Raw genomic sequence first — 26,885 nt, 5'->3', positions numbered from 1 at the left:
GTTAGAAGTGATCGATTGGTTTAAAGCAAGCAAAGAAGCAATACGTAGAAGATCTCAAAGTATTTTATCAATCACATTTGAAGCTATGATCAGATTTGTTCATCATGCAAAGAAGCCCGTAATTTATCAAATACATTTGAACTAAAACCCTTAAAGCGACAACAATACTTTCTGCTGTAAATACGACTGAGCTTAATTGGTTTTCTACATATAAGACAATGATCTCTTTTTAATGCTATATGTTGGCATTTTAATTTAAGCTCTTTTTTTTTTTCTAATACGAAAATGTGCATAAAAGCATCGATAACGGATTAGCAACCCACTGAAGGCGCTAACAGGAAGCTCTCAATCAATTGTTATAAAGTTTCTTTTTCATTGAACTGTATTTATCAGACACAAGTAGATAGAGTCGAGGCCATAAGCTATGATTTTTTTCTATAAAAAAAGCACATTTATGCTTACTTTAGGATACCTGCAATGCTCTATAGTCTAATAGCTAGCTTAGACAAAAAAAACTCATGGCCCTTGCCAAGTCATGACGCTCGCTTTCCAACGAAGTTTTTGAGAGAGCTGCAAATGTATTGAATCTGTTAGTTGCTTGTGCCTATCGAATGTAGTGTTCTCTGACGTCTTGTAGAACTATGTAATACAAGCTGCATTCAATGTTGTCTGACTGTTCAATACTTTCTCAAGAAAGAGCATTCTATGTGGTGCAGGAAAACGTATTATTTCGTTTTACTCAAGCTTGTTATGAACGTAAAGTATTCTTATCATAAAATATCACACCTGTCAAAAAAACAGTTCTAGGGCCGACTAAAAATTTAAACGCAAGTTGCTGTTATTCCCGATAATTTTCACATTAACTTCATCGTGGGAAATCAACAACCTCTTACAATTTAACTTACAAAGACTATTTATTTACTCTCTCTCTATCTCTCTTTTTTTTTTTCGTTTCTCTTTTTCTTTTTCTCTTTCACTATGTTCAACTCTACTCAGCGTTTTGTTGCTCCTACTCGCACCGTAAGTCGTGTACTTTATATATATATATATATTTTCACTTACATAAAAGTGTCCTTTAGATCATCACTCGTACCTTTGCTTCTGCTGCGAAAAGTCCTAATGTAAAGCCACGAAATACATAAAATGAAAATTAGGCTTATATGATCAATTTAGGATGTCATCATTGCAAGTGCTGTCAGAACTCCTGTTGGCTGCTTCAATGGTGCCTTAAAATCACTCAGTGCTACTCAACTCGGCGGCATTGCTGCTCGTGCTGCTATTGAAAGAGCAGGTAAAACAGAATAGATGAATAATTAGAAAAAAGAAAATGCTCATGTCAATCCAGGTATCAAGCCAGAGGATGTAGAGGAAGCTTTTATTGGTAATGTTCTTCAAGCCAACTTGGGTCAATCACCTGCACGTCAAGCCATCTTGAATGCTGGTTGCCCTGAAACTACAGAAGCCACCACAATTAACAAAGTATGTGCTTCTGGCATGAAGGCTGTTATATTGGCTGCTCAAAACATCAAGACCGGTGATCGTCAAATTATGGTTGCCGGTGGTATGGAAAGCATGTCCAATGCACCGTAAAGTATTTACAGTCTTGTTTCTCATAAACTCATCCATTCTGATTAGATACTATGCTCCTCGTAACGTAGCTTATGGTCACCAACAAATGAATGATGCCATTATCAAAGATGGTCTTTGGGATGCTTACAACAATATCCATATGGTATGTTTTACTGTGTAAAATGAATCTATATTCACATGGATTTTAAAAGGGTGGTTGCGCTGAAAACACTGCTACAAACTATAGCATTTCTAGAGAACAACAAGATGAACATGCTATTGAATCATATAAGCGTGCTGCTGAAGCATGGGAGAAAGGTGTCTTTGATAACGAAATTGTACCTGTCACTCTTAAATCTAAAAAGGGTGAGATTATCTTTAAGGAAGATGAAGAATACAAGAATGTCAAGTTTGATAAGGTTAAGAGTTTGCGTCCTGTCTTCAAGAAGGACGGCTCAGTGACAGCTGCTAATGCCAGTACCCTGAATGATGGTGCTTCTGCCTTGGTGCTGATGTCCCGTGCAAAAGCTGATGAATTAGGTGTCAAGCCCTTGGCTCGTATCATTTCTTATGCTGATGCTGCTACTGCCCCCATTGACTTTACTATTGCTCCATCTAAGGCTCTTCCCGTTGCCCTTAAGAAGGCTGGTTTAACTGTAGACGATATAAGCAAGTTTGAGTTGAATGAAGCCTTTAGTGTTGTTGCTCGAGTGAATGAACAAGTAAGTTACTTTAGCCATTCAAAAAGCGTCCAATTCATTTGTCTCTAGCTTATGAAACTTGATCCTAGTAAGGTCAATGTCTCTGGTGGTGCTGTTGCTCTTGGCCATCCTATTGGGTAAGTGACATTTCTGCAAAGAATAGGCTATTCACCATTTATACAGTTCTTCTGGTTCTCGTATCATTGTCACATTGACTCATCTCTTAAAATCGGGTGAATACGGTGCTGCTGCTGTTTGTAACGGTGGTGGTGCTGCTTCTTCCATTGTCATTCAAAGAGAATAGATTGCATAGACTGGTATATATACGTATATATATATATCACAGTAAATAAAACCTCACTCCCTCTTTTTTTAATGCAGTCCTTTTTTCTTTTCTTTCATTTTCTTTGTTCGCTTTTGAATGCAGCTTCAACAAGACGATTATTTATCTTCTCAGGCAGACCATGGTGAAAAGCAGTATTTAGATAGACATGATACTATGCCCTACAACCATAAAGTCAAAACAAGGCTCAAAATAACAAAAGAACAAATCCATGCAGAATTTCTTGATGATGAGTTTTCGATTATTGACAGTGTAGAACCGGCAGCTTCTTGCCAGCAACAAGGTCATGCCAGTCTTTGTTATGCTTGGTTTGAACGATTGATACACCTCTTTTGGTTCTTTCTCATGCTCTATGTTGCTTTCAATTTCTTCCGTCCCTTGTTTTAAACAAAATTCTTTTTATTAAAGATACAATTAAGACTTCTTAAAAGCTTTTCTTGTTTGTTCACCATGCTTTTCTACCCATTCATTCACACGACATCCAAGCAACTTTTGGAATTGACCAAACAGACCTCCTCTAAACTTCTTCATCACTACAAACCCATGACGTCTGGTCAAGATTTGTTCTGCAGCCATGTTGCATTCATTTACCATAGCATAGACTCGATTGATATCATGTTCTTTGCACCAGTCAATAGCACGATTGATCAATAAGGTTGAGAATCCACACGTCTGAAGATCTGAGCGTACAGCCCAGCGCATAAGAGTGGCTGTCTTGGGCAGTTGCTGATGAGCAAAGATACGTTTCTTGTCCTTTTGATTATAGTCACTTGTGTTGGGTCGACCCCTTTCCAGAAATGCAGGCACAGGTAGTCGCAAGAGTTCAAGTATGGCTACAGTAAATTGCTTCCAAGGCACAGGCAGCGTCTCACGTTGATCCACGATATCCTGCGCATTACAAGACACACCAATCATACCGCATATTTGATCGTCCACTGTCAATACCCAGAAATGAGAAGGCACAAGCTCGTTTTCAGGCTTGCGCACCTTCTTGTCTTCTTGAACAACATAGTTCAAATAATAAAGATCGGGATCACGCAAGTCATTGGCCATAGCCTCATCCACACGGTTTTGCATCTCTACACGATCTGAAGTGACAAACAAGATGATAAAGGCAATAACGCCCCACCAAAAGGTAGCAAATACTTTAATGCTCGTCATAGCCCATAATGGTATGTCTTGACGAATACACCGAGAAGTAATGAAAGGAATGCAATAGAGAATAGCTGAATAGACAGCAAACCAAATAACCCAAGTGAGTGGAGCCCAAATTTTGCTTCGAATACTTTCGTACACCAAAGGTACTTGAGTGCTTCTAAAAAGAAATTCTACTTGTTCATGGTCTGTTTCTCTATATGTTCTTAGCACAACCTTGGGTTGAGGTGGTGATGATGATGGTGGTGGTGTGGATTCTTTTTGTTGAGCAGCGTTCTTCTTGCTTTTTGCCATAGTTGTGTAAAAAAGAAAGAAAAGAAGAATTGCATGTCAGGAAGAAATTTGTGAACTCGAAAGATTCCAATTAAGGCAATTCCAACTGTTTATGGGAAGAAGCTTATTCAATGAAATACATGGCCAGGTTGAACAGCATTTGTATATATACATATATAGTATCTACTATGTATGCTGTATATAGCCTCCATGCTCAATCAAAAAAAAAGGAGCTTTTCTTTACTTAGGACAAACAACTCGTTGCCAGACAGTTGAAGGTATATCAACAGTGCCATATTCTCATTGGTCATTATTCTCTGTGACTTATCTTTTTTTTTTCACATTGCATTGAGCAAGTGCTCTTTTTCCTCTCTTCTTTTTCTTTATATTTGTATTTTTATTTCTTTGTATTATACGTGTATTTTAAACTAAGGTAAAGAGAAGAGGTTTTCTGACATAGGTCTAATGTATTAGAATAATGGAAAACGAACACGAAATAATAAAACGTTCTATATTTGATAACCCAGTTGATTTATTCAATTTCAATCAAATCAAACCAGCCGAGTCGCCTTCTCTTTCTTATGCAAAAATGATGCAGGCTTCTTCACACTCTGTACCAGCTTCAAGGAGAAATTCAAGTGATGATCATGCCTTAGATCTTTTACTGAATGCTAAATTATCTTTAAATGATACTGAATCAAGGTTAGCATAAGACTCTCTTTTTCCTTCTCTTTTTATAACAGTTTTAGTAGGAAACTACCTTTTGCCATGACATCTCAAGAAACCTTTAGCACATTTAGTGAACCAGAAAGTAAGCATAGGCTGATTCATCTATTTTGTTAATATTGTCTAGTCCCATTATTCAACCCACTTTTATCGCATTCAAAAGAATCGCCTATGCATAGTTTTGCATCGGTTGTTACTCCCAGAAATTCCAATGTAGTCAATTCAGCAGCATCGACTGTCAGTGATGATTACCCTGAACTAGTAAGGTACATAACAATAGATACTCTTGTCTCATGTGTTTAGTTTACAATGACTAATTTGGACAACAAGCCCACCATCATCAGTAAAGAACCTTCTTTTCTTCATGATAACCAGACAACAACAACAACAACATGGATTTCTACTCAACCTTCGCCTCCTGTTATGACCTCTTTACACCAAACAACAGAGTATCCTGCCATTGAAAAGTGCTTTCCTTATTTATGGCCTCCAAATAACAGACCACAATCTCGCTTTGATCCTATGATAGATCAGTCTGAAACCCCATGCGCTCAATTTCAACAAGTGGGTTTCTGTTCTAGGCTTGATACATGCCCATTTATTCATTCGTATCCTACCATGCACTATCCTCAACAGCCTTCTTTATACCAACAGTACATGTCAAATCCCATTTCTTCTCAGATTCTACTTCCTCAATCGAACAAGTCATTGCATCATCATCATAAAAGACAACATCAACCACAAGATCACTTTTCAAATGCAAACATAGATGATTTTGTAGGCAAATTATACAATTTATGCAAAGACCAAAATGGCTGCCGATTTCTACAAAAGCAGATTGAAGATAAAGAACAGGGAGCCAAACATCTGGACATGATCTTTAAAGAAATTCATCATCATCTCACAGAACTTATGACAGGTAAGTCTATATACATACATGTCAATCTAATAGGCTTCAAAAGACCCTTTTGGCAACTATCTGTGTCAAAAAATACTTGAAAGATGCAGTCATGAACAAAGAACAATTATTGTGGAAACAGTAGCACCTGATCTGGTTAAAATTGCACTCAACATGCATGGCACAAGAGCTGTTCAAAAGTTGATTGAATGTCTTTCTACATCTAAGCAGGTCAGTTGAATGGGTATAACTGACTGACTGATTGATTGAATTGTACAGATCAAAGCAGTGACACGCGCTTTAGACTCAAATGTAGTGACATTGATCAAGGACTTGAATGGTAACCATGTCATTCAAAAGTGCCTTCATCGCCTATCTTCTGAAAATAACCAGTTTATTTATGATGCTGTCTGTCAAGATTGTATTGAAGTTGCCTCTCATAAACATGGTTGTTGTGTTCTACAGAGATGCTTTGATCATGCTACTGTTTCGCAAAAGGTGAGACTTGTAGTCCAAGTCTATGTTTGTGCTAATATGTTTATATAGAATCAACTGGTCAAAGAGATCTCTCGTCATGCTCTTCCACTGGTTCAAAATCCTTTTGGTAATTATGTTGTGCAATATGTTCTTGAATTGGGTATTCCTCGGTACTCTGAAAGTGTGACTCGTCGTTTTGTAGGCCATGTCTGTACTTTATCTGTACAGAAGTTTAGCTCTAATGTGATTGAGAATGTAAGTAAAAGCATGATACATTCTTTTAGGTCTCATCTAAAGATTAGTGTATTCGTACTGCTGAACCTTCTACTCGTCGTTTGTTGATTGCTGAACTGATCAATCCAGATACTATGGAACAGCTCTTGAATGATTCTTTTGCTAATTATGTCATTCAGACATCCTTGGATTTTGCTGATGATGATCAACGGATTGAGGTATATGTGTGTGCTTCTCAATAAGTCTTGATGTTAACTTTTATTAGTTGGTAGAATGTATTCGTCCTTTATTACCTACCATTCGCTCTACGCCTTATGGTAAGCGTATTCATAGTAAGATCTTTAAAGAAACAAAGATCAATGCCTGCAACAAACCACACACCATTCAACACCGTCAACGCCATAAGCATATGGACAGTACATCCCCAGTCATTTCTCAATAATAGATTCCTTTTTGTAAACTTTAATTTTATCATCAGCATTTGTAATTTAATTCTAAATAAACTTTTTGTATCATTAGCTTTTATTTTATTGATTTGATCCAAAGGTTTGATTCCATTTCAATAAATCATTGATGTCGTTCTCCCATCTTGCATCGTCATTGATATGCGTTACGCATGGAATGGGGTATTTGGACATACGAACCTAAATATTAGTTTTTGATTTTATTCAATGACACTTACTTTGACATATTCCCCTTTATGCAGCATAAAGATTTCTTGACCATCAATCGACACTTCAACTTCACTTTGACTTTTTTCTCCAATCTGTCAAATCAGCATACGAACACAGTGTATAGTGTACTCACTTTTAATTCTATGGTTGAGCTTGGTGGCAATAATACAGTTCTAAATGACAGAGATCGAGGACAAATTGGAGTCAAAAGTAAACTCTGTACACTAGGATGAACAATAGGTCCACCAGCAGACAAAGAATAAGCCGTAGATCCTGTCGGTGTAGCAACAATCAAACCATCTGCCACACATTCAGTCAAATGGTGTCCATCCACTAAGCAGTTTACGGCCGTGAGATGAGGAGATCTGCCTCGATGAAGTGACACTTCATTCATGGCTTGTCGATCATCTACTTCTGTCCCATCAATTTCAATACGCTTCCCATTTTGTTGATGAAGTGAACAAAAGAGACGCATGCGCATCATTAAACCAACGTTACCAGCAATCATGTCGTTTAATACATGCTGATATCTGTCAAAGTCTACAAGAACAGGTCATTACAAGTCTATATCAACTGTCTTCATTACTGTATGACATCAAAAAGCATAGTGTGCCGAGCGAAAAACTCACTACAGGCGGAGCAGCCTTAGGAAACAAGGAAGCCAAATGTAACATGGTGCCATCACCGCCTAATGTGATTGCAAAATCCACAGTGCGTGTATATTCTTGAGTTTTGCTCTTCTCAATCACATGCACAAAAGGAAGTTCTGCTTGGAATTTCTCTGCTACGTCTGGTTCAACAATGATGTTTAATTCAGGCTTTGTCTGATGAAGCCAACTATCTAATCTGTCAAATAGCCTATTTAAAATCATAAACTTACTTTGCAACTTTGACAAGTGCCTTTTCTGTCTTTAGGTCATTAGGTTTTTTAATGATCAATACATTTCTCGGTGGAAGACCCCATGTCAAGTTGTATAATCCACTATACTTGGTTTGTCAGTATACGAGATAGTATCCCTTTTCTTTTTTCTTTTTTTTTTACCCATAAGTGCTTCCGGGTACTTGTAATATATCACTTTCTCGACGTGCCTTGACAAGCTCAGTGTGCTTCTCGCTTTTGTCTAAAAAGAAACAAACTGCAATGAGCAACAAAGGTCAAATAAAAAAAACACCATAGTAACATACCATACTGGTCTTTTGACAGTTGAAGACAGACTTTGTCAGGAAGTATGTTTGTTTTACGTAACACTCCAGTTTGATAAAAACGAGTATACACTGGCAGTAAGTTCTTTTTATTATTGCGAATAGTTCTATAAGAGAACGGCAGAAGAAAGCCCAAAGAGTATGACATAGGAGAAAGAGAGACAAAAAAAAAAAAATAAGAGATAAAAGATGGAGTTTTATTTTAATGCAACCAGTCAAATCAAGTATGACTCAGTTTGACAGGTTAACACAAAGATGAATTATCGTTTACTTGATCTATAGTCATCTTCCCACTTATTACTTCGTTTATCCCCTGTTGTTTCCATTGAAGGTGGTTTAGCAATCCGACTAGCTACTTTGGCTGCAGCAGCCATGGCTTGTGCCATTGTTGTGGACTGTTGCTGCGTTAATGCTGGTTGTTGAGACGACACAAAATTGACAGATGTTCTATTTTGTTGTTGAGCAGCCTTTTCCTCGGCTATCTTCTTTTGTGTTTCTAAAATGCCATCAATGTACATTTCTTTAGGAAATCCATAGGGGTCAAACTCCTGTTTATCAAAATTGCTGCCAAATTCATCGACTTCTGTAAACTCAACTAGTTTGGCATAGATACGTGGGTTGCGAAATGCCTTGTTATGCTGCAAATGATCATTTAGACGATGACCTGAGGCGCGAAGTGACAAAAAGTGTGCTATTTTTTCTTCTCTGTTTGAATCGCATACCAAGTCTGATTCACTTGGAATGCCCCAATGGTCGACACCTTCAATAGGTTTAGGTGTTAAGGCTGCGTTTAGGCGTCTGTTGTATTCAATGATAGGTGGAGGTGTTGCTAATAGAGAGGGTTTTGGTGGTTGTAGAGGAGGTGCTTGTTTTGGTTTTTCTTTAGATTCTTGTTTCTTTATAGGTTGAGGAACTATATATAGAAGGTCAGAAATAGATGGTGTATGTCAACTTCCTACTGTTGTTTTCATCTTCAGAAGATCCTTCATCATCAGAATAATTGACAAGTCCTAACAGTGAGCTCATAATGTATTTTAGAAAAAAAAAGAAAATTTTATTATGAGGGTGGACTTGTGCTAGATCGTTTACGATTTTTTATCAAGCAAGAACCTTCAATGCTTGGTGGCTGTGATATTGTATTTGCGTGTGGTACAGTTTGTTCTTGTTGCTGTATAAAGATCTGACTTAGTTTACATTGAAGTTCTTCTGAATCATCCATGGTAAATTGTTGTTTGTTCAATACTGGGACTGTATTTGAAGAAAAGATATTCAAATCGCTTTCCTTCATGGTATGGTAAGGACTATCACTATGTCTTCGTAGGTTTTTGGGTTTTTTAGGCAACAATATGTCTTGTTTTTGTATAGAAGGGGGCTCATTTTGTGAACTAGTAGGTTTCTTGATAGGTTCAAGTTCTCTCAACAAGGCATCAAATGCATCTTTTGGCGGTAAACCCAAAGATGGATCAATTGATTGCCTTCGTTTTCTTTGCTCTTGTTGGGCAGCTACAACAGGAGATAGAGTACTAAACGTGCCTCTTGATAGTGCCATAAACACAAACAAGATGATCATAATAATAAGTTGAGATACAGAGATCCTTCTTTCAAATGACAACTAGTTGATTATGAGACAATGTCTATTCAATTATTTTGTTTCCTTACTTGATCTGCCAACATGCTGATTTTTGTTGTCATTTCCTGCATGTCACTCTCTGTCTGCTCTTTTAAGTCTTCATACCATTGTTCATAGCGACGTTTCTAGATGTATTTAGACAGATAAAAAAAAACCAACAACCATGACTTCTTACCATACTATCAATTTTATAGCTTGCAGTTTCATTTAAATGGCCAATGAGTAAAATGAGTTGTTCTTGATGTCTTTTCTCCATGTCTAGAAATACATCATTCAATATCTTGTTTTGATCATCCAAGAATCGCTGTGATAATGTCATGTTGACTTCAAGTACATTGAGTCGCTTCATGATTGTTTTATAGATAGATTCTTGTGTACTTCCGCTCTCTTTTGTATGTGTGTTAGGTATAACCACTTTGGGTGTTGTGGCAGAACCAGAAGAAGTCATGCTGGTAGTAATAGTGGTTGCATTACTGTTTCCAAAAGTACTTGTGTTGTTTGTGCCGTGAATTAAGAGCAATGTAGGGGATGAATCCACTGTATGGTTTGCTAAAGAGGAAGACACAGTAGATATAGTGTCAGGCTCGCTCTGGTTTTTATCTAGTTTATCTGTTTGCAAAGATACATGTGAATGGGTAGGCTCGGCCTGTATATTAAAATGAGATGTTGAAAACGATGATAAAATAGTCGATTTCAAAGGAATATCTGTATCCATAGGTATGCTTATATCCTCTATTGCCGTTGTATCCACAGGTGTCTCTGTTGCATGTTCTACTTTGTCCACATCTAAAGCAGGCAGTTCTGCTTCTCCTAAACTAATAGGTGGTATGATGATTTTGACTTCATCCTCATCTACTTCGTTCTTGACTGGAAAAGATTCTGAAGTGTTTGTGATATCGAATTGAGGCTGTATGATCTGTTCACGCACTTCTGCTGGCCATAAATGCTCTTCTTCAAGTAACACAGGTCCTTCATCTTGACTTTCGACAGTGGTATAATATTCCATCATAGACATACCATGTACTCTAACCAAACTAAGAGGACAGTAATATTCATGGCCATAGTGTGTCAAGAACTCAATTTTGACATATTCCACAAACCCACTATCAGGCACTTTAAACACTTGAAGGTCTCTTGTGTTTCTAGCTTGCCACTGACCCAATAGACGCCATTCGTTTGTAGGATATTTAGACGAGGCATACACTCGAAAATCCTTGAATGTACTCGAAAAGAACTCAAAGTTCGCCATGACTATAGTATCGACCACAATCTGTTCGCACAGGTTGATAATAACAAATTTATCAGCAGAACACTTGTTGAGCATATATTGATCTTTGGATTCATACAAGATTGAATGAGCCCCTTTTGCTTGTTTGTTCGCTTTTCGAACAGTGGCTGCACAGTCTGTTGAAGCGTAATTGAATCGCTCTTTAAGTGATTTGATCCGAGCATCTGCAAATGGTTGTTTCTTCTTGTCTTTGCCATTGGAGCCAGATTCGCTGGGTGAAATATACTCGCCTTCTGCATAAACATTGGGCTTTTTCTCTTTAGACACTACACCGCCGATCAAATCTTCAAGCATAGAACCAAAATCATCAGAAAATCCACCATCAATGCTATCCACAACTTGCTGTCGTTTATTCCCGCCACTTTTAATCGACCCGGACTTGCGCTTGACTCGACGATCCTTATCGTTTTCTAACTGAAGTACTTTCTTTTGCCATTCTTCAAAAGAGACAAGTGGTTTTCTCTTATCTTGAGGATGATCTGTAATGTTGTTGATTTGACTGTCTTGCTCTATGGTTGTTTTGTCGAGTAGTGAAGTAGAAGGTACAGCAACTTGCTGCGATCCCTCTGTTGTACTCATCGGTTCCTCGATCTGTTCTTCATAACTAGGCTTGCCAAGGTCTGAAATAACAGAAGGATCGGGAAAAAGTGCAGCAGAAAAGTCAACTTTGTCTTGGTTGTAAGCTGGACAAGTTTCTGAGAACACTAAATCATAAGCTGGATACCGTAAGCATTGTTTAGAATGTATTGATTTTGTTGCAAAAATTGCTGGTATAAGTAAACAAAGAATGAATTTCAGAAAATATAGATAAAGCATCTATCTATACAGTTTATGCTCTTTTTTTTTTCTGGGTTGATATACAGTTGTATAAAGAAGAAAAAGGTATTTATTTTCTAGCAAATCACTGTTGATCACGATTTTTTGCTGTCTGTTTGTTTGAACTCCGTCTATTCAGATAATAATCAATAGGCTACTCATCATTTCAGTATGCTTTGCCAAATTGTATTTTGAGAAAGAAGATGCTATTTGGAATTTATAATACTATGTTGTGTTTCATTTGAAATGTATATTGTTATTGAATATCGACCATTGCACAAAGGCAATTGTATAGAACCAAGTGAAAGATTGATATATGCATTGCCTAAAAAAAGTTGCTCAAACCAATGTTTCTCTCTTTAGCCAAGTGTCTTTCAATGATACAAAATAACTGGTCAAGAAAGGCTTTATTATCTCATCTCGATGTATTTGCCAGAAAATCTGATTGTCAGATCTCATTCTCTTATTATTACCCCTATGAGTTTTTACCCAAAGCCTTATCAAGAAAAAAAAACAGCAACACAGCAACAAAGCACTCAAGACATTCTACACATCGTTAATAGGGACCCTTTTCTTTTCTGGAGAGAAATTATGCTACAAGTTTGAAAACTTAATTCAAATTTAAAAGTCCTCGTACCTAAGTGCGTTGTTTGCATAAAAATTCTCTGTCTACCTTTTACCGCCGAATATAGTGATACAGACTTTTGGGCTATACCAAGCTCTCACTCTCATTTTGTCTATTACGCATCGGATAATTTGAACTGTCTAGGAGGCTCATTTTTACAGTATATCTCTGATTTCACACATACTCGTTGTTCCATAACTACTTTAATATTAGTTAACTTCCAATACAAGACTTGCTTTTTTTCGCTTGTATGAAATAAGCGTATGTTCTTGTTTTTAAAAGAGACAGTACCTGCATAAATGTGTGTGTGTGTGTGTGTGTGTGTGTGTGTGTGTTTAAATCTGGGCACAATGTAGGTTTAGTTTTAGCCAAAAATGCGTAACACTTGGTTCAGGTTGCTTCGCTCTCTATTGGAATATCAAACTATGATGTAAACCATCGTTATTTTGTGCAAGGCATGATCCAAAGAATCCTGCCACAGAATCGATTCTAGTTATTCTTTTTCTATATAAAAAAGGACAGACATTAGAATGCTTGGCTTTGGTAGAATTATGCCAAGTACCCAGACTCTCAAGTCACACAAGATAAACGCTTATAAAAGGGCCTTGAGGAAGCTTTCCCTTTCTCTCTCTCTCTACTCAAGATTATCATGAGCACTCCAATAGAAAAGCAATTTTCTTACACATTTATTGACTCTACAGACTCTGTTCTATATAAAAATCTTTGGAAGAAACGGGTAGCCAAAGCTATTTTCTATGGTATTGTGCTTTTCTCTCTCTCTACTTTAGGAGCATTATTAAACACCCAATGCTTTTACGATACTTTCAAAGACAAGTCAATGAGATCGAATGGATTTGATGCAAGCGATATACATGTTGCCTCTGACTATAACTGTACCGAAGAACCACTTATTCCATACAAGGGCGAGTCTTACTTTGAGTTTGATCAAGCTATTTTTCCTCGATTATCAATTCAACAAAGAACCAATAGTACCATTCGCAAAAATCAGCATCATTTTGTGGTAAGTTAAACAGATTGCGCCAACAAGAAAAATACTTAGTTTGACTCTAGAGAGGAAAGACTCGACTCATATGGAATCCGAGGCTTTTATATCCTACGGTTGATTTTGATCTCAAGTTTAGCAATGAAGAACTACAAGACAGTTTCTCGATTGAAAAAAATGAGTATCCCGAAGATGGCGTGTTGTCTTTATTAATCAAGGTAAAATCTAAAAATCTAAAAAAAAAATAGTAATCTTACTATGATAGGGGGATCAATCTGTCCTTGCTGAAGGCTGTATTAAACTGGATGTCTCAATCAATATTCCTGGTATTGATTCGCTAAAACGATTGGACATTGGTACAATTTTTAGCGACGTTATTTTCATGAACGATATGATTTGTAAAGAAGGAGTCGATATAAAAACGGTCAAAGGAGATATTGGTTTTGAAGCAGTAAGTATTGAGAACCTCAGGAAAAAGAAATATTTAAAGCATGTTAGACCATAAGTGTAGGAAAATCAGTGCTAAGCAGTGTCAATGGCGATATCAAAGGAAATATTGAAGTTTTGACAGACGACATTGATATGGGTACTGCTAAAGGGGACATAGTAGTCACAATCAATACCATTGATCAGGGCGACAAGGAAGCTATTAAGATCAAAAGCAACGTTGTAAAAGGGCTTAGTCAGATTCTAGTAGTAAGTTACTGTACCTATTATATCGGACCCCTTTTTAAGTATATCTATGTAGCCTGAATCTTTTGAAAGCCAATATGAATTGACCTCTGTAAAAGGAAAGCGATATATTGATGCTTCTCTGCCCGAAAAAATTCATCAAAAGTCTAAAGGATGGTTTACTACAAAGGGATATTTTGGAAACAATGAAGAAACTAAAAACAAAGTTGAATTGCACGGTGTAAACAGCGATATTAATTTGTATTACTTTTAAACAATGTGATAATTTAGAAAGTACAACTAGTGTTTTATGCACTTTTTGACTGTGTATACAATAAAATCAATCTTTTTGCACACTAAGCCAAATATAAACACCAAACCACACTATTGTTTGCAGAAAGTTAGAGAAAAGAATAAAGCGGGCGTGTGTGTGTGGTTTGTATTATTGAATGCAAAAAGCTTGTGCGAGGAACAGTATCTTTGGAGTTGAAGAGATCAATTTATTTATTCAATAACGTTTGCTTGGAGACTATATGGAAAAGATAAACAAAAAAAAGTCAATTGAATTCATGCGTAGTAGGTTCCTAGATCAGAATCGATTGAATATCTATAGAATGCTTGTCTTCTGCCTTCACTTTTATAATGAAAACAATTGATCAATTTCTTCCAGAGTTTTTCCCTAATCAAAAGGTTCAGTAAAAGAATACAATCAACCAATTTTACTTTTGTTTCAGGGACAAGAAAAAAGCAAAACAAGCTTCCAACAAGACAACAGCCTGAAAAAAATACATAAGTGCCAAATGTACTTGTCGCAAGCATAATTGGACTGATTTTTCCAATCAAAGCATTGAGTATCCAATTCACAGCAGTGGTTATGGACGTGCTTTTAGTTCTTGTACTGTATACATACGATGTTATTGCTTATTCCATTTTCTTATACAATTACCTCATAGGATATATTTCTGAACAGTATAGCCATGGGCATGGGCCCCAAGATAATGCAAAAAAGACAGCATAGCCTGTATTATGGTTATTATGGTCTTTCTTTTCTTTTTCAGCACATATATTTACACATGTCACTTACTATACATAAACAGAATTCCCTAATAAACATAATGAGATAAAGAAAACCAACTTAAAATAGGAAGCTTACAAGAATAGCTGTTGTTGATAAAGACTCACTTTTTTCCACCGGTGTCAAAGTTACGCATACAGACACAGAGCAAAGACATATAGCCAAAGCTATACCTCCTCCAATCAATAAAGGTCTTCTTCCAAAACGATCAATCAAAAAAGAGAATCCAATCAAGACAACAATCATCTTCACAATGCCATACATACCAGTGGCAAACAATTCAGCTTCACTTGAGGACAAGCCAATTGATCGAAACACAATAGGGCTGAAATAATTAATGACATTTGTACCTGTCATTTGTTGCAATGCCTGTAATGAGCATCCAAGCAGCAATCTCTTTCGATTATGAATAGAGAACACATGCTTCCAGGTAGTAGATGCTGTTTGCTTTGCCTCTGTCTCTACTGACAATCGAATCTGATCCATTTCTTCTTTTACGTTGGTTGTACCACGTAATTTGCAGAGTACTTGATAAGCTTTGTCTGCTTGATGATGTGTACATAGCCAACGAGGTGTCTCAAATAAAAAAATCATACCCAAAAACAAAACAATAGCAGGAATGATCTGTATAATCAATGGTATTCTCCAAAGCAAATCGTCATCGTCTTCAATTAATAATCTCACAATATAATTTGCCCAGTAAGATGAAGCTAGTCCTGTAGCTATAAAAAACATCCATAACCCACCTAGTAATCCTCGATGGTTTTGATGTGCTATTTCAGAAACGTAGATCTAAATAAGCCATTTTAACATTTTTATCTGACAAAAAAAAACCTACAGGAACAAGAGCACTTAATGCACCAACGCCTAACATAATTTTAGGCTATAAACAAAATAAATAAATCTGCATACCTAGTCCAGAAATAATTCTTCCTGCATACATCATCCCAAGATCATATCCTATGATTTGGAACACACCACCGACAACAGAGACAAAGCTCGCACAAGCAATTGTGAATTTGCGGCCAATAGCATCTGGCAGGCATGTGAATATAATAGTCATTCTATGCTTATCTTACCTGCTGTGCTTGTTGCCAATAAGGCACCAAATAAACAGCCAATCTGTAATACAGATACAATAGTACCATTTATATCAGCCTCTTTTAGTTTGTCGTTTGGGTCGATACCAAAATGCGATTGAAAGGAAGGTGCAATAAGTATACCTACAACACCCAAATCATATCCTTTTTGATTATGTTAACAATCAATAAATGAGATCAACAAGTTACCAAATAGAAATCCACCCAAGCACGAAATACAGGCAGCAAATAAAGACCAAAATGGTAACTTATTTATGGCGATTGCTTGGTCAATAATCAATGGTACTTCTTCTTGCGTTTCCTCAGTTAAATTTCTTTTTGAAAAACGGTTCATTTTTATTGAGGAAGAAAAAAAAAAAAGAAGAAAAAGAAAGGAGAAAAAACAAGCCTTAACTGAAGGGATGATTGTGTGACGGATCAAGGGTCATCGCTGATATATACAAGAGAAAGAAAAAAAAAGAGAGAGAGAGAGAGAGAGAGAGAGAGAGGAGAAAAGGGTATCTTGAATTATATGCATTTGCTTCATACAAGCACTTTTTTAAGTACCTGGCGTTGTTTTATGGTCAACGATTCAGGATATTCGACTTGATAACGAACAATTAAATCTCCTCTTTCTCCTGATTGTTCTTTTGGCATGCCTTCACCAATAAGAATATCTTCATGACCTGTCTGAATGATACGGTTTTCGCTTGAAGTGATTAGTGTTGTTGTACCGTCCAGCTTTTTAATGGTCTTTTTAAATCCAGTAAGCGCCTCAAGCAGAGTGATCCTTAGAGTCATGTATAAATTGTCTCCTTGACGCGTATAGACATCATGAGGCTTTTCTTGAATTTCAAATTCAATATCTTGTTGAGCACCAGAAGGTAAAGTATCGCCTTCACCAGGAAAACAAATCTTTGAGCCTTGTTTGGAACCAGGCTTGACATTGACTGTCAATATCTTGTCGGTTGTCTGATTGGCTAATGTACGTGTTACCTTGAGCCGCTTGGTCGTGCCGGTATAGAGATCGTCCAAAGATACATGTAAAGGCCGCTTGATTGATTTGGGCTTATAGCTTGAAGATAATGGAGACGATGGTGGGGACTGATGGAAAGAATCTCTTGATCCATACATATCATTGAACAAAAAGTCATCTTCATCACTTGCAGAAGAAGAAGGCGAATAAGGTCGAGTGTTTGAGAAAAATTGAGCAAATAAATCTTCTGCAAAATATGGAAATTCATTGTTGCCTTTAGAGCTAGATCTTTCCAAATCATATTCACGTCTTTTTTTCTTATCATTCAAAACTTCAAATGCTTCACTAATCTGTTGAAAGTGTAACTTGGCTGAAGCTTCCTTGTTACGATCAGGGTGATATTTAAGAGCTATAGATAAAACATTAATAAAATAAAGTTTGAAGTTATGCAACACAATTTACCTTGCTTGCGGTATGCTTTTTTGATGTCTACTTCAGAAGCACCTTCAGAAACACCGAGAATTTGGTAATAATCAGGAGCTGACATACTATTAATATACAAGAACAAGAAAAAAAAGAAGAAGAGAGGTGATGTTATTGCGCTCATTAAACGCTCTTCTAATTTTTTCTTTACAATGCTTCTGGCATTTTCTTTGAGCTGAGTTTTTTGCAAGTCACAAAGATTTCCTTAAAGGGATGTATTTCTTGGAGAAGCTTTTGTAAAGCGGCATTAACGGTTGGTGTCTTGATTCTACAAATCGTCTTTTGATAACATTTCACATTATATTAATACAGTCTTTTTCGCACCAACTTGTTACATCTTATAATCTCGCTTGTTGGATTTTACTGTCTTTATTGTTTTAGCATATAGTGTCAAAATAAAGAATGCTCAATATACAATTTGAGAAAACAATATCTTTATTAATTTTTTTTTATAACAAACTACAATAGTGTTTGAGACTTTAAAGAGCTGGTCATTAGAATTTGCTTCTGTAAGTCCTTTGCAGTGTGTATGTAGGTTATCTATTTTGAAAACATCTTCGGTGTTGTCGCGCTTGATGCTTTTGCCAACCACAAAAAAATGACCATCTTTAGGGAACTAAGAATAAATTCTTGCATGCATTGTATATTTAGCTGGCAAGTCGCATTAAAGGTGGTTATTGGTGGAAAGTATGGCTGGCAATCCTTCTCTTTAATTTCACCAAGCTCGTCTAAATTTGAAGGATTGAAATTGGTTGGATCAGCAACAAAAAAAAACGGAGGAAAGCTTTCTTCTGTCAAGACATTGCATTTGATAGCACATCTTGGATTGTATTGATCTAATAGACTACTTGTCGCAATTGTTGGATAAAGCTCATCTTTAAACTGTACTCAAACCTAGCATGTAAAAGAGCTATTTTGGCATTTTGTAAGTGCACTTTTTTGGGTTTTTTAGCAGTATAATACTCTTTCGTGGTTGGAAAATTCTTAATGAACAGCAAAGATTGTAAAGAAACTTTTTTGAAAAATATGTCACTTTGAAATATTTGGGCAAATTATTATACTGGAAATGACTAGAGATAAAATTGAACTGTATCTAGATCCAACTGTATAAAATAATATCATTAAAAAAATACATAACGACATCTGTCTTTCTTCCAAAATGTCTTCTATCTTTGAAAAAGGTAATAGGATATCATTCACAAAATAGTTCGCTTTCTCAATTGTAATAGATTTGATAGAATTTATTTCGGAAGCAGAAGATTTTTCGCTTTTGGCCTTTTTGGCAAAAAAAAAAAAGAGAACTCATCCTGACAACTAGTAATGACTTGTACGGAATAAAGAGATGATCAATGGTTACACAAACAATCAGGTTTCTTGTGCACCACTCCCTATCAAACATGTTCGTAGAGTACCGAATAGAGAGGGGATGGTTCATATAACTGTGGCTAAAAAAGGGTAGTCCTAAAGAAATACAAAATGAATAAATGTATTAATGGCGAACACTCTGTCCACTCCAAAGAAAAGTATTTCGAGAATATAGCTGCTACTAGCTTTATAATTTCTCTATTCTTTTTATTTTGTCCTATAATTTTCTTTCTCAACACAAGTAAATCACTTATCTTTAGATGTGCTAGATAAATGACTGGTTTCTTTATGTGTTAAATAATAAAGAACCTGTTTATTGTGTGAGATGTAATCAATTAATAAAACATCTTTTATAAATAACCTTTTTTTCTTTCTTTTCTCTCTTCTTTTTCATAAAATGACTACAAATACTTTCTCTTTAAGAAACTGCATAATCATACAAAAGTAGTTACTTTTGATGTGGATGGAGCGTTCTCCAGCCATCCCTTCTCTATCCGGTACTCTGCGAACATGTCTGATAGATGGTAGTCGCCAAGAAAAAAAAACGGTTGGTGCATAAGAAGCCTTAAAAAATATACTTTATTTTGGTAAGTGACTACAGTTGTCTGCTTTGCTCCCAAGATTGGCGGAAACAGCAAGGTCAAAAAATTCAACTTGGCCTAAATGGACGAGATTGATCTTTGTATGGGTCGTTTCTCTTAATTAGTCTTTTACCTCCCAATCTTGGCAGTATGGGCCAATATTATTAGTACTTTATGAATAATATTATCTGTTCAGGCTAAGTTTTTCGTCAACGTGTGGCTGATTACTTATTGAAGGTCGTGTTTGAGGACAAGAAGTTTGATGTCCTAGCTGCAGAAGTAAAAAAGCCAGGCGCTAAATTTTCTCAACTAATAGACGATGAAGCAAAGCTGGCAAACTTGTTGAAGCTGATGTTGGGCCACTTGGTGCTGATAAAAATTCCTTCACCTGTAGTTTGCGGATTCCTTGATGACGGCGAAAACATTAAAGAGTTTCTCAGGTAAATAGCAAATAAATATTAGATAAATTGACACCTGATTGATCTATTATGTTAGCAAGCAAAGAAATATTACGAAAATAATAATTGATAGACTCCCTATCACATCTGAAGTAGAAATTTATGAAACAGAGGTGTTGCTTTAAGACCAAAACGCGATAAAGAGGTTCGATTGCAGAACACGACCGATCCAAAGATCCTTATGAAAATATAACATTACTCAACAAATTACTTTATGAATAACCTCTTGAATTGATGCACTCCTTTTGTTTCATGACAGCATAATCTGCAGTTCATCTTTACTCACGATATGATAAAGCTTGATGTTTTTATAACTGTGAATAAAAATAACTTTTTTCGATAGTCAACTAGTCTAACCACATATTGAATCTTTGAAGAAAATAAGCAAATTGAAAGATATTCACTTGAAGTCACTGAGACTTTGATTGGTTAACAAAAAAACCCACAGTGATGACCACAGTGATGACCACGGTGATGACCATGGTGACAAAACTATATATGCGACATATTTTTTTTTTTTTGAAAAGCACAACACTGTTTTTCTGAATTGTGCGACTCTTTTCTAAAAACATACGACGCTGATTTTTTTAAAAGTGCAACCCTTTAATTTTTTTTTTCTTGCGACATCGTTTTGGCAAAAGGTGTATACACATCATTATTTGTCCCTTCTTGGACTAAACAATTTGGGACGTTGACCTGTTTGTCTGAAAGTATCCAAGATCTTATGGAAATTCAGAACAGCTGCTAAATCACAATCTCACAGTCTTTTGAGTCATTTTTTGTAGACTTCTTTTGAACTTCTTCTTCAAAATAATGATGATTTTGACAATTAAAAATCCAACATTGGTCACTCCGTCTACATTATTATCTTAATCATCATCTACCGTAAGAGCCCTTAACATGTTGCAGTGGGCTGCTTGGCCCGACCATATGGCCTTGAATTGATGTATTCACAACTTAGACAGTACGATGATGCCCTGAATTTATCTATCAAATACAATAAAAAGCCATTTTTCTTCAGTGTATGTATTAGGCCTTTATTCCTTCATGTTTGGATCTGATTAACAAAGCATAGCATACTTATCCTCGGTTTAGTAGGAAAAGGAAAAGGTCGAGAGTCATCGTCAGAATTTTGTTGAGAGTTTTTCATACGCACTTGAGGAAGCAGCTGTTATTTATCATTTATAGTGTTGTTAGTTTATGAAACAAATACTTCAATGCACAATATGCCTTTTTTGGTTTTAGTGTTACGTTACTCTATAAGAAAACATTCTTTCTTGATTGTCGAAAGAAATAAAAGAAAAAAGCAGGGCAGGAAAAAAGAAATAAAAAAATACATTCAAGTGCGTTATAGAATTTCAAAAGTTACATGCAGAGATTGAGTAAAGTATTTGGGAACATAACAGTAATCATCAGTCATGTCTGTTTGAAGAAATAGTTTTTCTGGAAGAGGAAATTGTCGAAATCAAAATCTGAAATTCTTTATTATAATCGGACTCTCTTATAGTTCAACAAAGACTATCATTTGGTACATTTGGGAGAACATTGTTTGTACCAGCTGATTTTTTTTTTTGCTTCTAATTTTTTTTCGAAATGTTTTCCAATTTTTAACTTGTTTTTGTTCCATTTTTATTACAGAAATATCCCAATAACATTTTAAACAGTGTATCATATCTAAGAGTTCAAAGACAAGGGATCAGCAGTGTTGTGGAGATAATTTCAGGTAGTTTAATTCGGAAGGATTTACAGATAGTCTCCTTTTTTATTTTAAAAAGTCATCATGTAACCAATCAATACTTGTACAACAAAATTTGACACTCAGCACTAACAGAAAGCAAGAGCCGATCCTACTGAAATATAATAATTTTTTTCTGTGTTATTATTGCTATTTAAGTGCTCTTCCGTCTATTTTATTTCTGGATTCTATTCAGTAGCTAATATTAAAAAAGAACAAAATGGAATACAAAAAAAGAATAAAAAGAAGACAGGAGAATTCTATTCGTTTTAATAAGATAGACATATTTTTTTGTAAATGTGCATAACTTGCCTAAAATAGGCGATACTACCCACTCCCTGGTTCTAAAAATGTCAATCAAAAAAATTTTTTTTCTAAATGTATATCCTTGTAAAATTTGTATGTCTTATAGTACATCGTCATTTTTTTTCTAGAGATCATATTTGTACACTATCCAAGAATGTCATTAATTGCTTTTAAAGGAAAGATAAATGATATTTCGTTTTCTTTATATATCTATAAGCAGAGTGGTAATATTACAAGACTATAATCTCGATCTCTTTTTTTGAGTTACCCACATGCTGACTTTTTTCTTAGGATTCGAGCATTTTGATCGAGATTTGAAACCAAAAAAAAAAAAAAAAACTATCCTTATTCAACTAGGCGCTAGATAGCATTTGATCATTGTCTATTGTACTTTTAAAATAGATCATGGAGTAATATACTCTATGGTATTGTGTCACCTTAGGTTTTAGTCTACTACCAATAGCTGCTTAAATTCAGCTTGTTAACCTTTTTGTCTTTTAGTGTACAATATAAGGGCGAAAAATAAGCTCATGACGTTTATAATTTAGTCATGCTTATTATCAATGTGGTACACAAGTAACAAAGAAGGTTTTTCCTTGGTCTGGAAAAGTCTATCGACAAAAAAAAATTCGGCGTTCTGATGTCGCATTTAGAAAAGACGATTATTTTAGCATGAGCAATATAACTATGTTTTTCTTAACCGTAAAGCAAGGGATAGAGAGAAATGCTATGCTCGAGAAAGAAAAAAAAAGATGCATTATTTTCATGTTGTTTAAAGCTGTTTCTCTGCTGTTTAAATAAAAATCGGTTTTTTCCATAAAAAAACATCGGTTTTTATTTTCGCGTATATTTTTGGAGTTTTAAATAAATATCTTTGATCAGTTTCGATCTTTTGGACATGTTTATATATTCGATATTCTTATAAGCTTTTTCTCTCTAGAAAATAAAAGAAAAAAAGATGAGCAGAATGTTCCTTCTGCAGTGATACAAGTGTTCTATGCATGTTTTTTCTCTGTTTTTCCTTTTCTAATAAATGGCATCGAAAATCAAGTTTTTCTTTTCACAAACTATTCTCCTTTTCATTGAAAAATACTATTCCATAATAATCATTTCGACCCGACGCATTGGGAAATGGGGTGATGTCATAACTTTAATCTTTAAACATAGTAGACACGCACACAATGATTGACTCAATTAGCACAGGCGCGCTTTAACGCAAGATTCTTTTCTTTTTCTTTTTCTTCTTTCTTTTCCCCATTTAAAATTTTTTTTTCTATTCCTTTTTATAAAAGTCGAATTTCTCCTACTTGTCTTTATTTGTAGCGTATTCTTTTACTAACTTAAAGGAACTACAAACCTTATTTTATTTATTCTCTTGGAGAATAAGAAAGAGAAAAAAAAAGAGGGTAACTATTCTTTCAAAATCATAATTTTTCCTTTTTTAAAACAATATGGATTTAAAGAAAACTCGTATTACGTATGAAAAATAGAATCTGAAAAACATAATAACAACAATTATACATATCAAACAAAATGGCAAAAAGTAACAGTCGATCTCAATCAATGAACAGTGGCGACAGTGATCAGCGATTTAAAAGGTTATTTTTTTATTTTTTATTTTTTATTTTTGCATATTCCATAATTTATTAACGTGTTTATAGACTCAAATTGAACAATGCTACCAACAGTAGCAGTAGCAGCAGCAGCAGCAGCAGCAGTAGTAGTAGTAGTAGTAGTAATAGCGGTGATGTTGAACAGTCAACCGCTAGTAGTTCTACTAGCGAAATGATTGTTGTCCAACCATCTTCTGGTATTATTCATCCAAACAATATAAAGACTCAAGCAGCGTTTGTTAACAAACTCTACAAGTAAAAAAAAAAAAATATACATTTTCACGATAAAAAAACTAACCATTTTTAGAATGCTTGAAGATCCAGAAACTTCAGATCTTATATCTTGGTCAAGTCATGGCGATCTTTTTAGTGTATCCAATCCAACAGCATTCTCCAAGACCGTTCTGCCGCAATATTTTAAGCATAATAACTGGCAGAGTTTTGTAAGGCAATTAAATAGTAAATGTCAATTGAGCATACCTGCATTTTGCTTCAATAAAAAAAAGAGAGAGAATGCTAAAACTAATTTTATAGTGTATGGCTTCCATAAAGTGAATGACTTGATTCACTCTAATCTCACAAACGAGAATCAAACTTGGGAATTCAAGCATCCAAACTTCCGGAGAGGCGCTGTGAATGACCTGCAACATATCAAGCGAAAAAGCGCAAAGACAAGTCAGCTGCATCTGCAGCAACTTCAACAGCAAAGACAACAAGAGCAATTTCAACAGACTCAAAAGCATGGTCAACAGCAGGCCCAGACCCAGGCTCAGTCACAACAAAGACAACACACCCAGTCACAGCCAAAACAAGAGCAAAAACAGCTACAGGAAGTGCATCCACAGCAACAACAACAGCAACATCAGCATAGTACAAATGAAAAGCCTGCATTTAAAAAAGAAACTGATTTGGCGCAAGACCTGAGTGATCCGGTCATCAAACATATCTTAAGAATCGAAGATCATTTGCTTGGTGTTACCAAATCTTGTGAACAACTTTTCAACGAGGTGGTCCATCTGAGGATGGTTGTCTCTAAACAGCAAAATGTAGGTAGAATAACAAGTAAAACAAAGAAAAAATTAAGCATTTTTCTAAAATAGGCAATGCAAGACCTGGTAGATGTTGTCTCTTCCTCAGCAAAAGCAAATAGTAAGCAAAATTAAAAACCTTGACAAATCTAACACACGCACTTAGATTGTGGATGCGGAAGCAGTAACAACAACAGTATCAGTAATAATAAACAAGAACTTCTTGATGGTAACTCATCAAAGTGTACTATCATTTGATTCACTCACGCTTAGACATTGTAGCGGAAAACTTGCGAATACAAGTCTCTAAACTAAAAGAGAGTCAGAATATGAACAACATTAGCCATAATTACAATAATCAGTTCAATAGCAATAATACCAACAGTGGAGCGTTTAGACACAACAATAACAATGGCAATTGGTCACCTGTTGCATCTAATTCCTCAGCTTCCACTTCTAAAACAGAATCTATATCACCAAAAACAACTTCTCAAGCCAACACCTCGTCTACACTGCCTTATGTATCTCAACAACAGAATAATGACTATAGAAAGTTGCCGTCTTTTGAATCAATACAACAACAACAACAACAACAACAACAACAGTTTCATGTAGAACATCATGTTTATTCTAACACCAATAATAATGATGGTAGTAGTAAAAAAACGAACTTTTAATAGTAATAACAATTAGTGAAGTAGCATATTAGTAACGCGATTACGATAACAACTGTATTTTTTAATTTCTAGATTTTGCTGCTGGTCATCATAAAAAAACTGAAGAACCCGATAATCCTAATAACAATACCTTGCAAGTCCACAATGGCACGAGTAGTAGTAGCAGTGACACTGAGCAGCAATTGGCAACTCCCCTTATTGATAGGAAATCGTCTTCTGCTTCTTCTATTTCGTCTGGTACTTCACATCAACATTACAATCCAAGTAAGTGCATATTTGTAACATCCTGGATACTTATTACCCGTAGACTCGGAAGAGAGTAAGATGCGTTCATCCATGATGAGCTTTGGCAAACAATCGCATATGCTAAATCCAATTGAAGGTAAGCTTGACGAATAAATGATAGGAAACTGACATGTGATAGACTCGCACTTTAGTCGTCAAAAGCGTGGACAACATCGTAAATACAAATGACTTTGAATAAAACAAAAAACTCGCAAGCCTTTTATTTTATTGTTATTGGCCTTCCCCTTTATCTCGCTATGCTAGCTATATCACTGCTTTTCCACTATCTCATATGTTTATACATTTATGCCTTATGTTTTAAAATAAATCAATATTCAAAGTAAACCACACTGGCATTTTAGATTTGCATGGGATACAAATATACGTTGCCGCTTATTTTCTTGGGTTCTTGTTTGTTTTATGAATATATCTATATATAATCCTTGTGCTCTTTTGATTATAAAAAACGCCAACTTCGCCACCATTAGATAAAAAAAAAGCAATGTATTTTCTTTATTTGTTAGTACTCAAAGTAAAACAAATCAAAGCTGTGGTTTCTTGTATACCGAAGTTTTTTTTTTTTTTTTTTTTTTTTTTTGAGTGAAGGTTATTATTTTTCTCTGTTTCTTCTCGTGATAAACATCTTAGTCTTGTCACACTACGAAATAGAGTTTAATCATATCCGCTCAATGGTTATTTGTATTTATTTAAACTATGTAGAAACAAATAGTCTCGAGGCGATGCATTTACATATGCTTCAAACCAAAGAAAAAAGCCACAGTTATCAAAATGGATTTCCAATAAAAGAGAAAGGACTTTGATCAGATATCTAATAGGTCCAGAAAAAGTTTTGAAATGATAATTTTTCATTTTTACTTGAAAGAATGCGCAAGGAAATTAAAGCAACTATTTTCTGTAAGGAATATGGAGCGGCAAA

The 26,885-nt window shown here is 35.5% G+C and overlaps 12 protein-coding genes across 12 annotated transcripts; 6 read left to right on the top strand and 6 right to left on the bottom strand.

Moving 5' to 3' along the window:
- Nucleotides 1-950: 950 nt before the first annotated feature.
- On the top strand, nt 951-2,990 carry B0P05DRAFT_555079 (Thiolase, N-terminal domain-containing protein). The gene is made up of 8 exons (XM_051579752.1): nt 951-1,020; nt 1,080-1,121; nt 1,174-1,291; nt 1,346-1,586; nt 1,636-1,732; nt 1,782-2,291; nt 2,340-2,407; nt 2,454-2,990. Exons 1-8 carry the CDS (start codon nt 979-981, stop codon nt 2,572-2,574), a joined length of 1,239 nt encoding a protein of 412 aa, XP_051431852.1. The 5' UTR covers nt 951-978; the 3' UTR covers nt 2,575-2,990.
- On the top strand, nt 2,692-3,000 carry B0P05DRAFT_590165 (uncharacterized protein; the record flags this gene model as incomplete). Its single annotated transcript, XM_051582785.1, has 1 exon — nt 2,692-3,000. One exon carries the CDS (start codon nt 2,692-2,694, stop codon nt 2,998-3,000), a length of 309 nt encoding a protein of 102 aa, XP_051431851.1.
- Nucleotides 2,995-4,081, bottom strand: B0P05DRAFT_555077 (uncharacterized protein). Its single transcript, XM_051579751.1, has one exon. The coding sequence runs from the start codon at nt 4,060-4,062 to the stop codon at nt 3,028-3,030; it is 1,035 nt and encodes a 344-aa protein (XP_051431850.1). The 5' UTR covers nt 4,063-4,081; the 3' UTR covers nt 2,995-3,027.
- Nucleotides 4,082-4,411: 330 nt separating this feature from the next.
- Nucleotides 4,412-6,890, top strand: B0P05DRAFT_555072 (armadillo-type protein). Its single transcript, XM_051579750.1, has 10 exons — nt 4,412-4,474; nt 4,516-4,743; nt 4,791-4,852; nt 4,895-5,028; nt 5,071-5,686; nt 5,730-5,896; nt 5,945-6,163; nt 6,212-6,397; nt 6,445-6,594; nt 6,642-6,890. The coding sequence occupies exons 2-10, from the start codon at nt 4,520-4,522 to the stop codon at nt 6,816-6,818; spliced, it is 1,935 nt and encodes a 644-aa protein (XP_051431849.1). The 5' UTR covers nt 4,412-4,474; nt 4,516-4,519; the 3' UTR covers nt 6,819-6,890.
- Nucleotides 6,891-8,425, bottom strand: B0P05DRAFT_555063 (ATP-NAD kinase-like domain-containing protein). The gene is made up of 6 exons (XM_051579749.1): nt 8,236-8,425; nt 8,093-8,171; nt 7,931-8,032; nt 7,637-7,887; nt 7,184-7,590; nt 6,891-7,142 (listed from the first exon to the last, which is right to left on the bottom strand). Exons 1-6 carry the CDS (start codon nt 8,399-8,401, stop codon nt 7,041-7,043), a joined length of 1,107 nt encoding a protein of 368 aa, XP_051431848.1. The 5' UTR covers nt 8,402-8,425; the 3' UTR covers nt 6,891-7,040.
- A 4-nt stretch (nt 8,426-8,429) lies between these two features.
- B0P05DRAFT_555060 (HCNGP-like protein-domain-containing protein) lies at nt 8,430-9,279 on the bottom strand (the record flags this gene model as incomplete). Its single annotated transcript, XM_051579748.1, has 2 exons — nt 8,430-9,166; nt 9,213-9,279. The coding sequence occupies 2 exons, from the start codon at nt 9,277-9,279 to the stop codon at nt 8,514-8,516; spliced, it is 720 nt and encodes a 239-aa protein (XP_051431847.1). The 3' UTR covers nt 8,430-8,513.
- B0P05DRAFT_555058 (UNC-like C-terminal-domain-containing protein) lies at nt 9,280-12,045 on the bottom strand. Its single transcript, XM_051579747.1, has 3 exons — nt 10,059-12,045; nt 9,913-10,008; nt 9,280-9,865 (listed from the first exon to the last, which is right to left on the bottom strand). Exons 1-3 carry the CDS (start codon nt 11,985-11,987, stop codon nt 9,311-9,313), a joined length of 2,580 nt encoding a protein of 859 aa, XP_051431846.1. The 5' UTR covers nt 11,988-12,045; the 3' UTR covers nt 9,280-9,310.
- Nucleotides 12,046-13,176: 1,131 nt separating this feature from the next.
- Nucleotides 13,177-14,653, top strand: B0P05DRAFT_555055 (uncharacterized protein). Its single transcript, XM_051579746.1, has 5 exons — nt 13,177-13,633; nt 13,684-13,833; nt 13,881-14,066; nt 14,114-14,311; nt 14,364-14,653. The coding sequence occupies exons 1-5, from the start codon at nt 13,262-13,264 to the stop codon at nt 14,559-14,561; spliced, it is 1,104 nt and encodes a 367-aa protein (XP_051431845.1). The 5' UTR covers nt 13,177-13,261; the 3' UTR covers nt 14,562-14,653.
- Nucleotides 14,654-14,766: 113 nt separating this feature from the next.
- On the bottom strand, nt 14,767-16,807 carry B0P05DRAFT_555048 (general substrate transporter). The gene is made up of 9 exons (XM_051579745.1): nt 16,652-16,807; nt 16,442-16,606; nt 16,275-16,397; nt 16,201-16,229; nt 15,441-16,154; nt 15,372-15,390; nt 15,234-15,306; nt 15,011-15,185; nt 14,767-14,966 (listed from the first exon to the last, which is right to left on the bottom strand). The coding sequence occupies exons 1-9, from the start codon at nt 16,794-16,796 to the stop codon at nt 14,925-14,927; spliced, it is 1,485 nt and encodes a 494-aa protein (XP_051431844.1). The 5' UTR covers nt 16,797-16,807; the 3' UTR covers nt 14,767-14,924.
- Nucleotides 16,808-16,984: 177 nt separating this feature from the next.
- On the bottom strand, nt 16,985-17,964 carry B0P05DRAFT_590158 (uncharacterized protein; the record flags this gene model as incomplete). Its single annotated transcript, XM_051582784.1, has 2 exons — nt 16,985-17,826; nt 17,880-17,964. 2 exons carry the CDS (start codon nt 17,962-17,964, stop codon nt 16,985-16,987), a joined length of 927 nt encoding a protein of 308 aa, XP_051431843.1.
- Nucleotides 17,965-19,890: 1,926 nt separating this feature from the next.
- On the top strand, nt 19,891-20,667 carry B0P05DRAFT_555036 (uncharacterized protein). Its single transcript, XM_051579744.1, has 2 exons — nt 19,891-20,286; nt 20,342-20,667. The coding sequence occupies exons 1-2, from the start codon at nt 20,198-20,200 to the stop codon at nt 20,427-20,429; spliced, it is 177 nt and encodes a 58-aa protein (XP_051431842.1). The 5' UTR covers nt 19,891-20,197; the 3' UTR covers nt 20,430-20,667.
- A 3,368-nt stretch (nt 20,668-24,035) lies between these two features.
- B0P05DRAFT_234506 (HSF-type DNA-binding-domain-containing protein) lies at nt 24,036-25,426 on the top strand. The gene is made up of 4 exons (XM_051573295.1): nt 24,036-24,417; nt 24,493-25,004; nt 25,059-25,107; nt 25,153-25,426. Exons 1-4 carry the CDS (start codon nt 24,267-24,269, stop codon nt 25,242-25,244), a joined length of 804 nt encoding a protein of 267 aa, XP_051431841.1. The 5' UTR covers nt 24,036-24,266; the 3' UTR covers nt 25,245-25,426.
- Nucleotides 25,427-26,885: the final 1,459 nt, after the last annotated feature.

Source organism: Gilbertella persicaria (genome assembly GCF_025201335.1).
Source record: "Gilbertella persicaria strain CBS 190.32 chromosome Unknown B0P05scaffold_41, whole genome shotgun sequence".
NCBI classification, from domain to species: Eukaryota; Fungi; Mucoromycota; class Mucoromycetes; order Mucorales; family Choanephoraceae; genus Gilbertella; species Gilbertella persicaria.
The sequence above is the reverse complement of the archived record's forward strand: the minus strand, read 5'-3'. Positions and strand labels throughout refer to the sequence as shown.

Bases quoted from the DNA above. Each gene is read 5' to 3' on its own strand.
- B0P05DRAFT_555079 (XM_051579752.1), top strand. From the start codon at position 979: ATGTTCAACTCTACTCAGCGTTTTGTTGCTCCTACTCGCACC. The intron at 1,122-1,173 runs GTAAAGCCACGA...TGATCAATTTAG, and splicing joins CTGCTGCGAAAAGTCCTAAT to GATGTCATCATTGCAAGTGC. The intron at 1,587-1,635 runs GTAAAGTATTTA...CATTCTGATTAG, and splicing joins GAAAGCATGTCCAATGCACC to ATACTATGCTCCTCGTAACG.
- B0P05DRAFT_555077 (XM_051579751.1), bottom strand. From the start codon at position 4,062: ATGGCAAAAAGCAAGAAGAACGCTGCTCAACAAAAAGAATCCACACCA.
- B0P05DRAFT_555072 (XM_051579750.1), top strand. From the start codon at position 4,520: ATGGAAAACGAACACGAAATAATAAAACGTTCTATATTTGATAACCCA. The intron at 4,744-4,790 runs GTTAGCATAAGA...TAACAGTTTTAG, and splicing joins TTAAATGATACTGAATCAAG to TAGGAAACTACCTTTTGCCA. The intron at 5,687-5,729 runs GTAAGTCTATAT...AGGCTTCAAAAG, and splicing joins TCTCACAGAACTTATGACAG to ACCCTTTTGGCAACTATCTG.
- B0P05DRAFT_555063 (XM_051579749.1), bottom strand. From the start codon at position 8,401: ATGTCATACTCTTTGGGCTTTCTTCTGCCGTTCTCTTATAGAACTATT. The intron at 7,591-7,636 runs GTAATGAAGACA...CTGTTCTTGTAG, and splicing joins ATGCTTTTTGATGTCATACA to ACTTTGACAGATATCAGCAT. The intron at 7,143-7,183 runs GTGAGTACACTA...CTGATTTGACAG, and splicing joins GCTCAACCATAGAATTAAAA to ATTGGAGAAAAAAGTCAAAG.
- B0P05DRAFT_555058 (XM_051579747.1), bottom strand. From the start codon at position 11,987: ATGCTTTATCTATATTTTCTGAAATTCATTCTTTGTTTACTTATACCA. The intron at 10,009-10,058 runs GTAAGAAGTCAT...AAATACATCTAG, and splicing joins GCTATAAAATTGATAGTATG to AAACGTCGCTATGAACAATG. The intron at 9,866-9,912 runs GTAAGGAAACAA...ATAATCAACTAG, and splicing joins TCAGCATGTTGGCAGATCAA to TTGTCATTTGAAAGAAGGAT.
- B0P05DRAFT_555055 (XM_051579746.1), top strand. From the start codon at position 13,262: ATGAGCACTCCAATAGAAAAGCAATTTTCTTACACATTTATTGACTCT. The intron at 13,834-13,880 runs GTAAAATCTAAA...TTACTATGATAG, and splicing joins TGTTGTCTTTATTAATCAAG to GGGGATCAATCTGTCCTTGC. The intron at 14,067-14,113 runs GTAAGTATTGAG...AAAGCATGTTAG, and splicing joins GAGATATTGGTTTTGAAGCA to ACCATAAGTGTAGGAAAATC.
- B0P05DRAFT_555048 (XM_051579745.1), bottom strand. From the start codon at position 16,796: ATGAACCGTTTTTCAAAAAGAAATTTAACTGAGGAAACGCAAGAAGAA. The intron at 16,155-16,200 runs GTAGGTTTTTTT...TGGCTTATTTAG, and splicing joins CATTAAGTGCTCTTGTTCCT to ATCTACGTTTCTGAAATAGC. The intron at 15,186-15,233 runs GTAATTGTATAA...GTATGTATACAG, and splicing joins TCAGAAATATATCCTATGAG to TACAAGAACTAAAAGCACGT.
- B0P05DRAFT_555036 (XM_051579744.1), top strand. From the start codon at position 20,198: ATGTTGGGCCACTTGGTGCTGATAAAAATTCCTTCACCTGTAGTTTGC. The intron at 20,287-20,341 runs GTAAATAGCAAA...CTATTATGTTAG, and splicing joins AACATTAAAGAGTTTCTCAG to CAAGCAAAGAAATATTACGA.
- B0P05DRAFT_234506 (XM_051573295.1), top strand. From the start codon at position 24,267: ATGCTTGAAGATCCAGAAACTTCAGATCTTATATCTTGGTCAAGTCAT. The intron at 24,418-24,492 runs GTAAATGTCAAT...CTAATTTTATAG, and splicing joins TTTTGTAAGGCAATTAAATA to TGTATGGCTTCCATAAAGTG. The intron at 25,108-25,152 runs GTAAGCAAAATT...ACACGCACTTAG, and splicing joins TTCCTCAGCAAAAGCAAATA to ATTGTGGATGCGGAAGCAGT.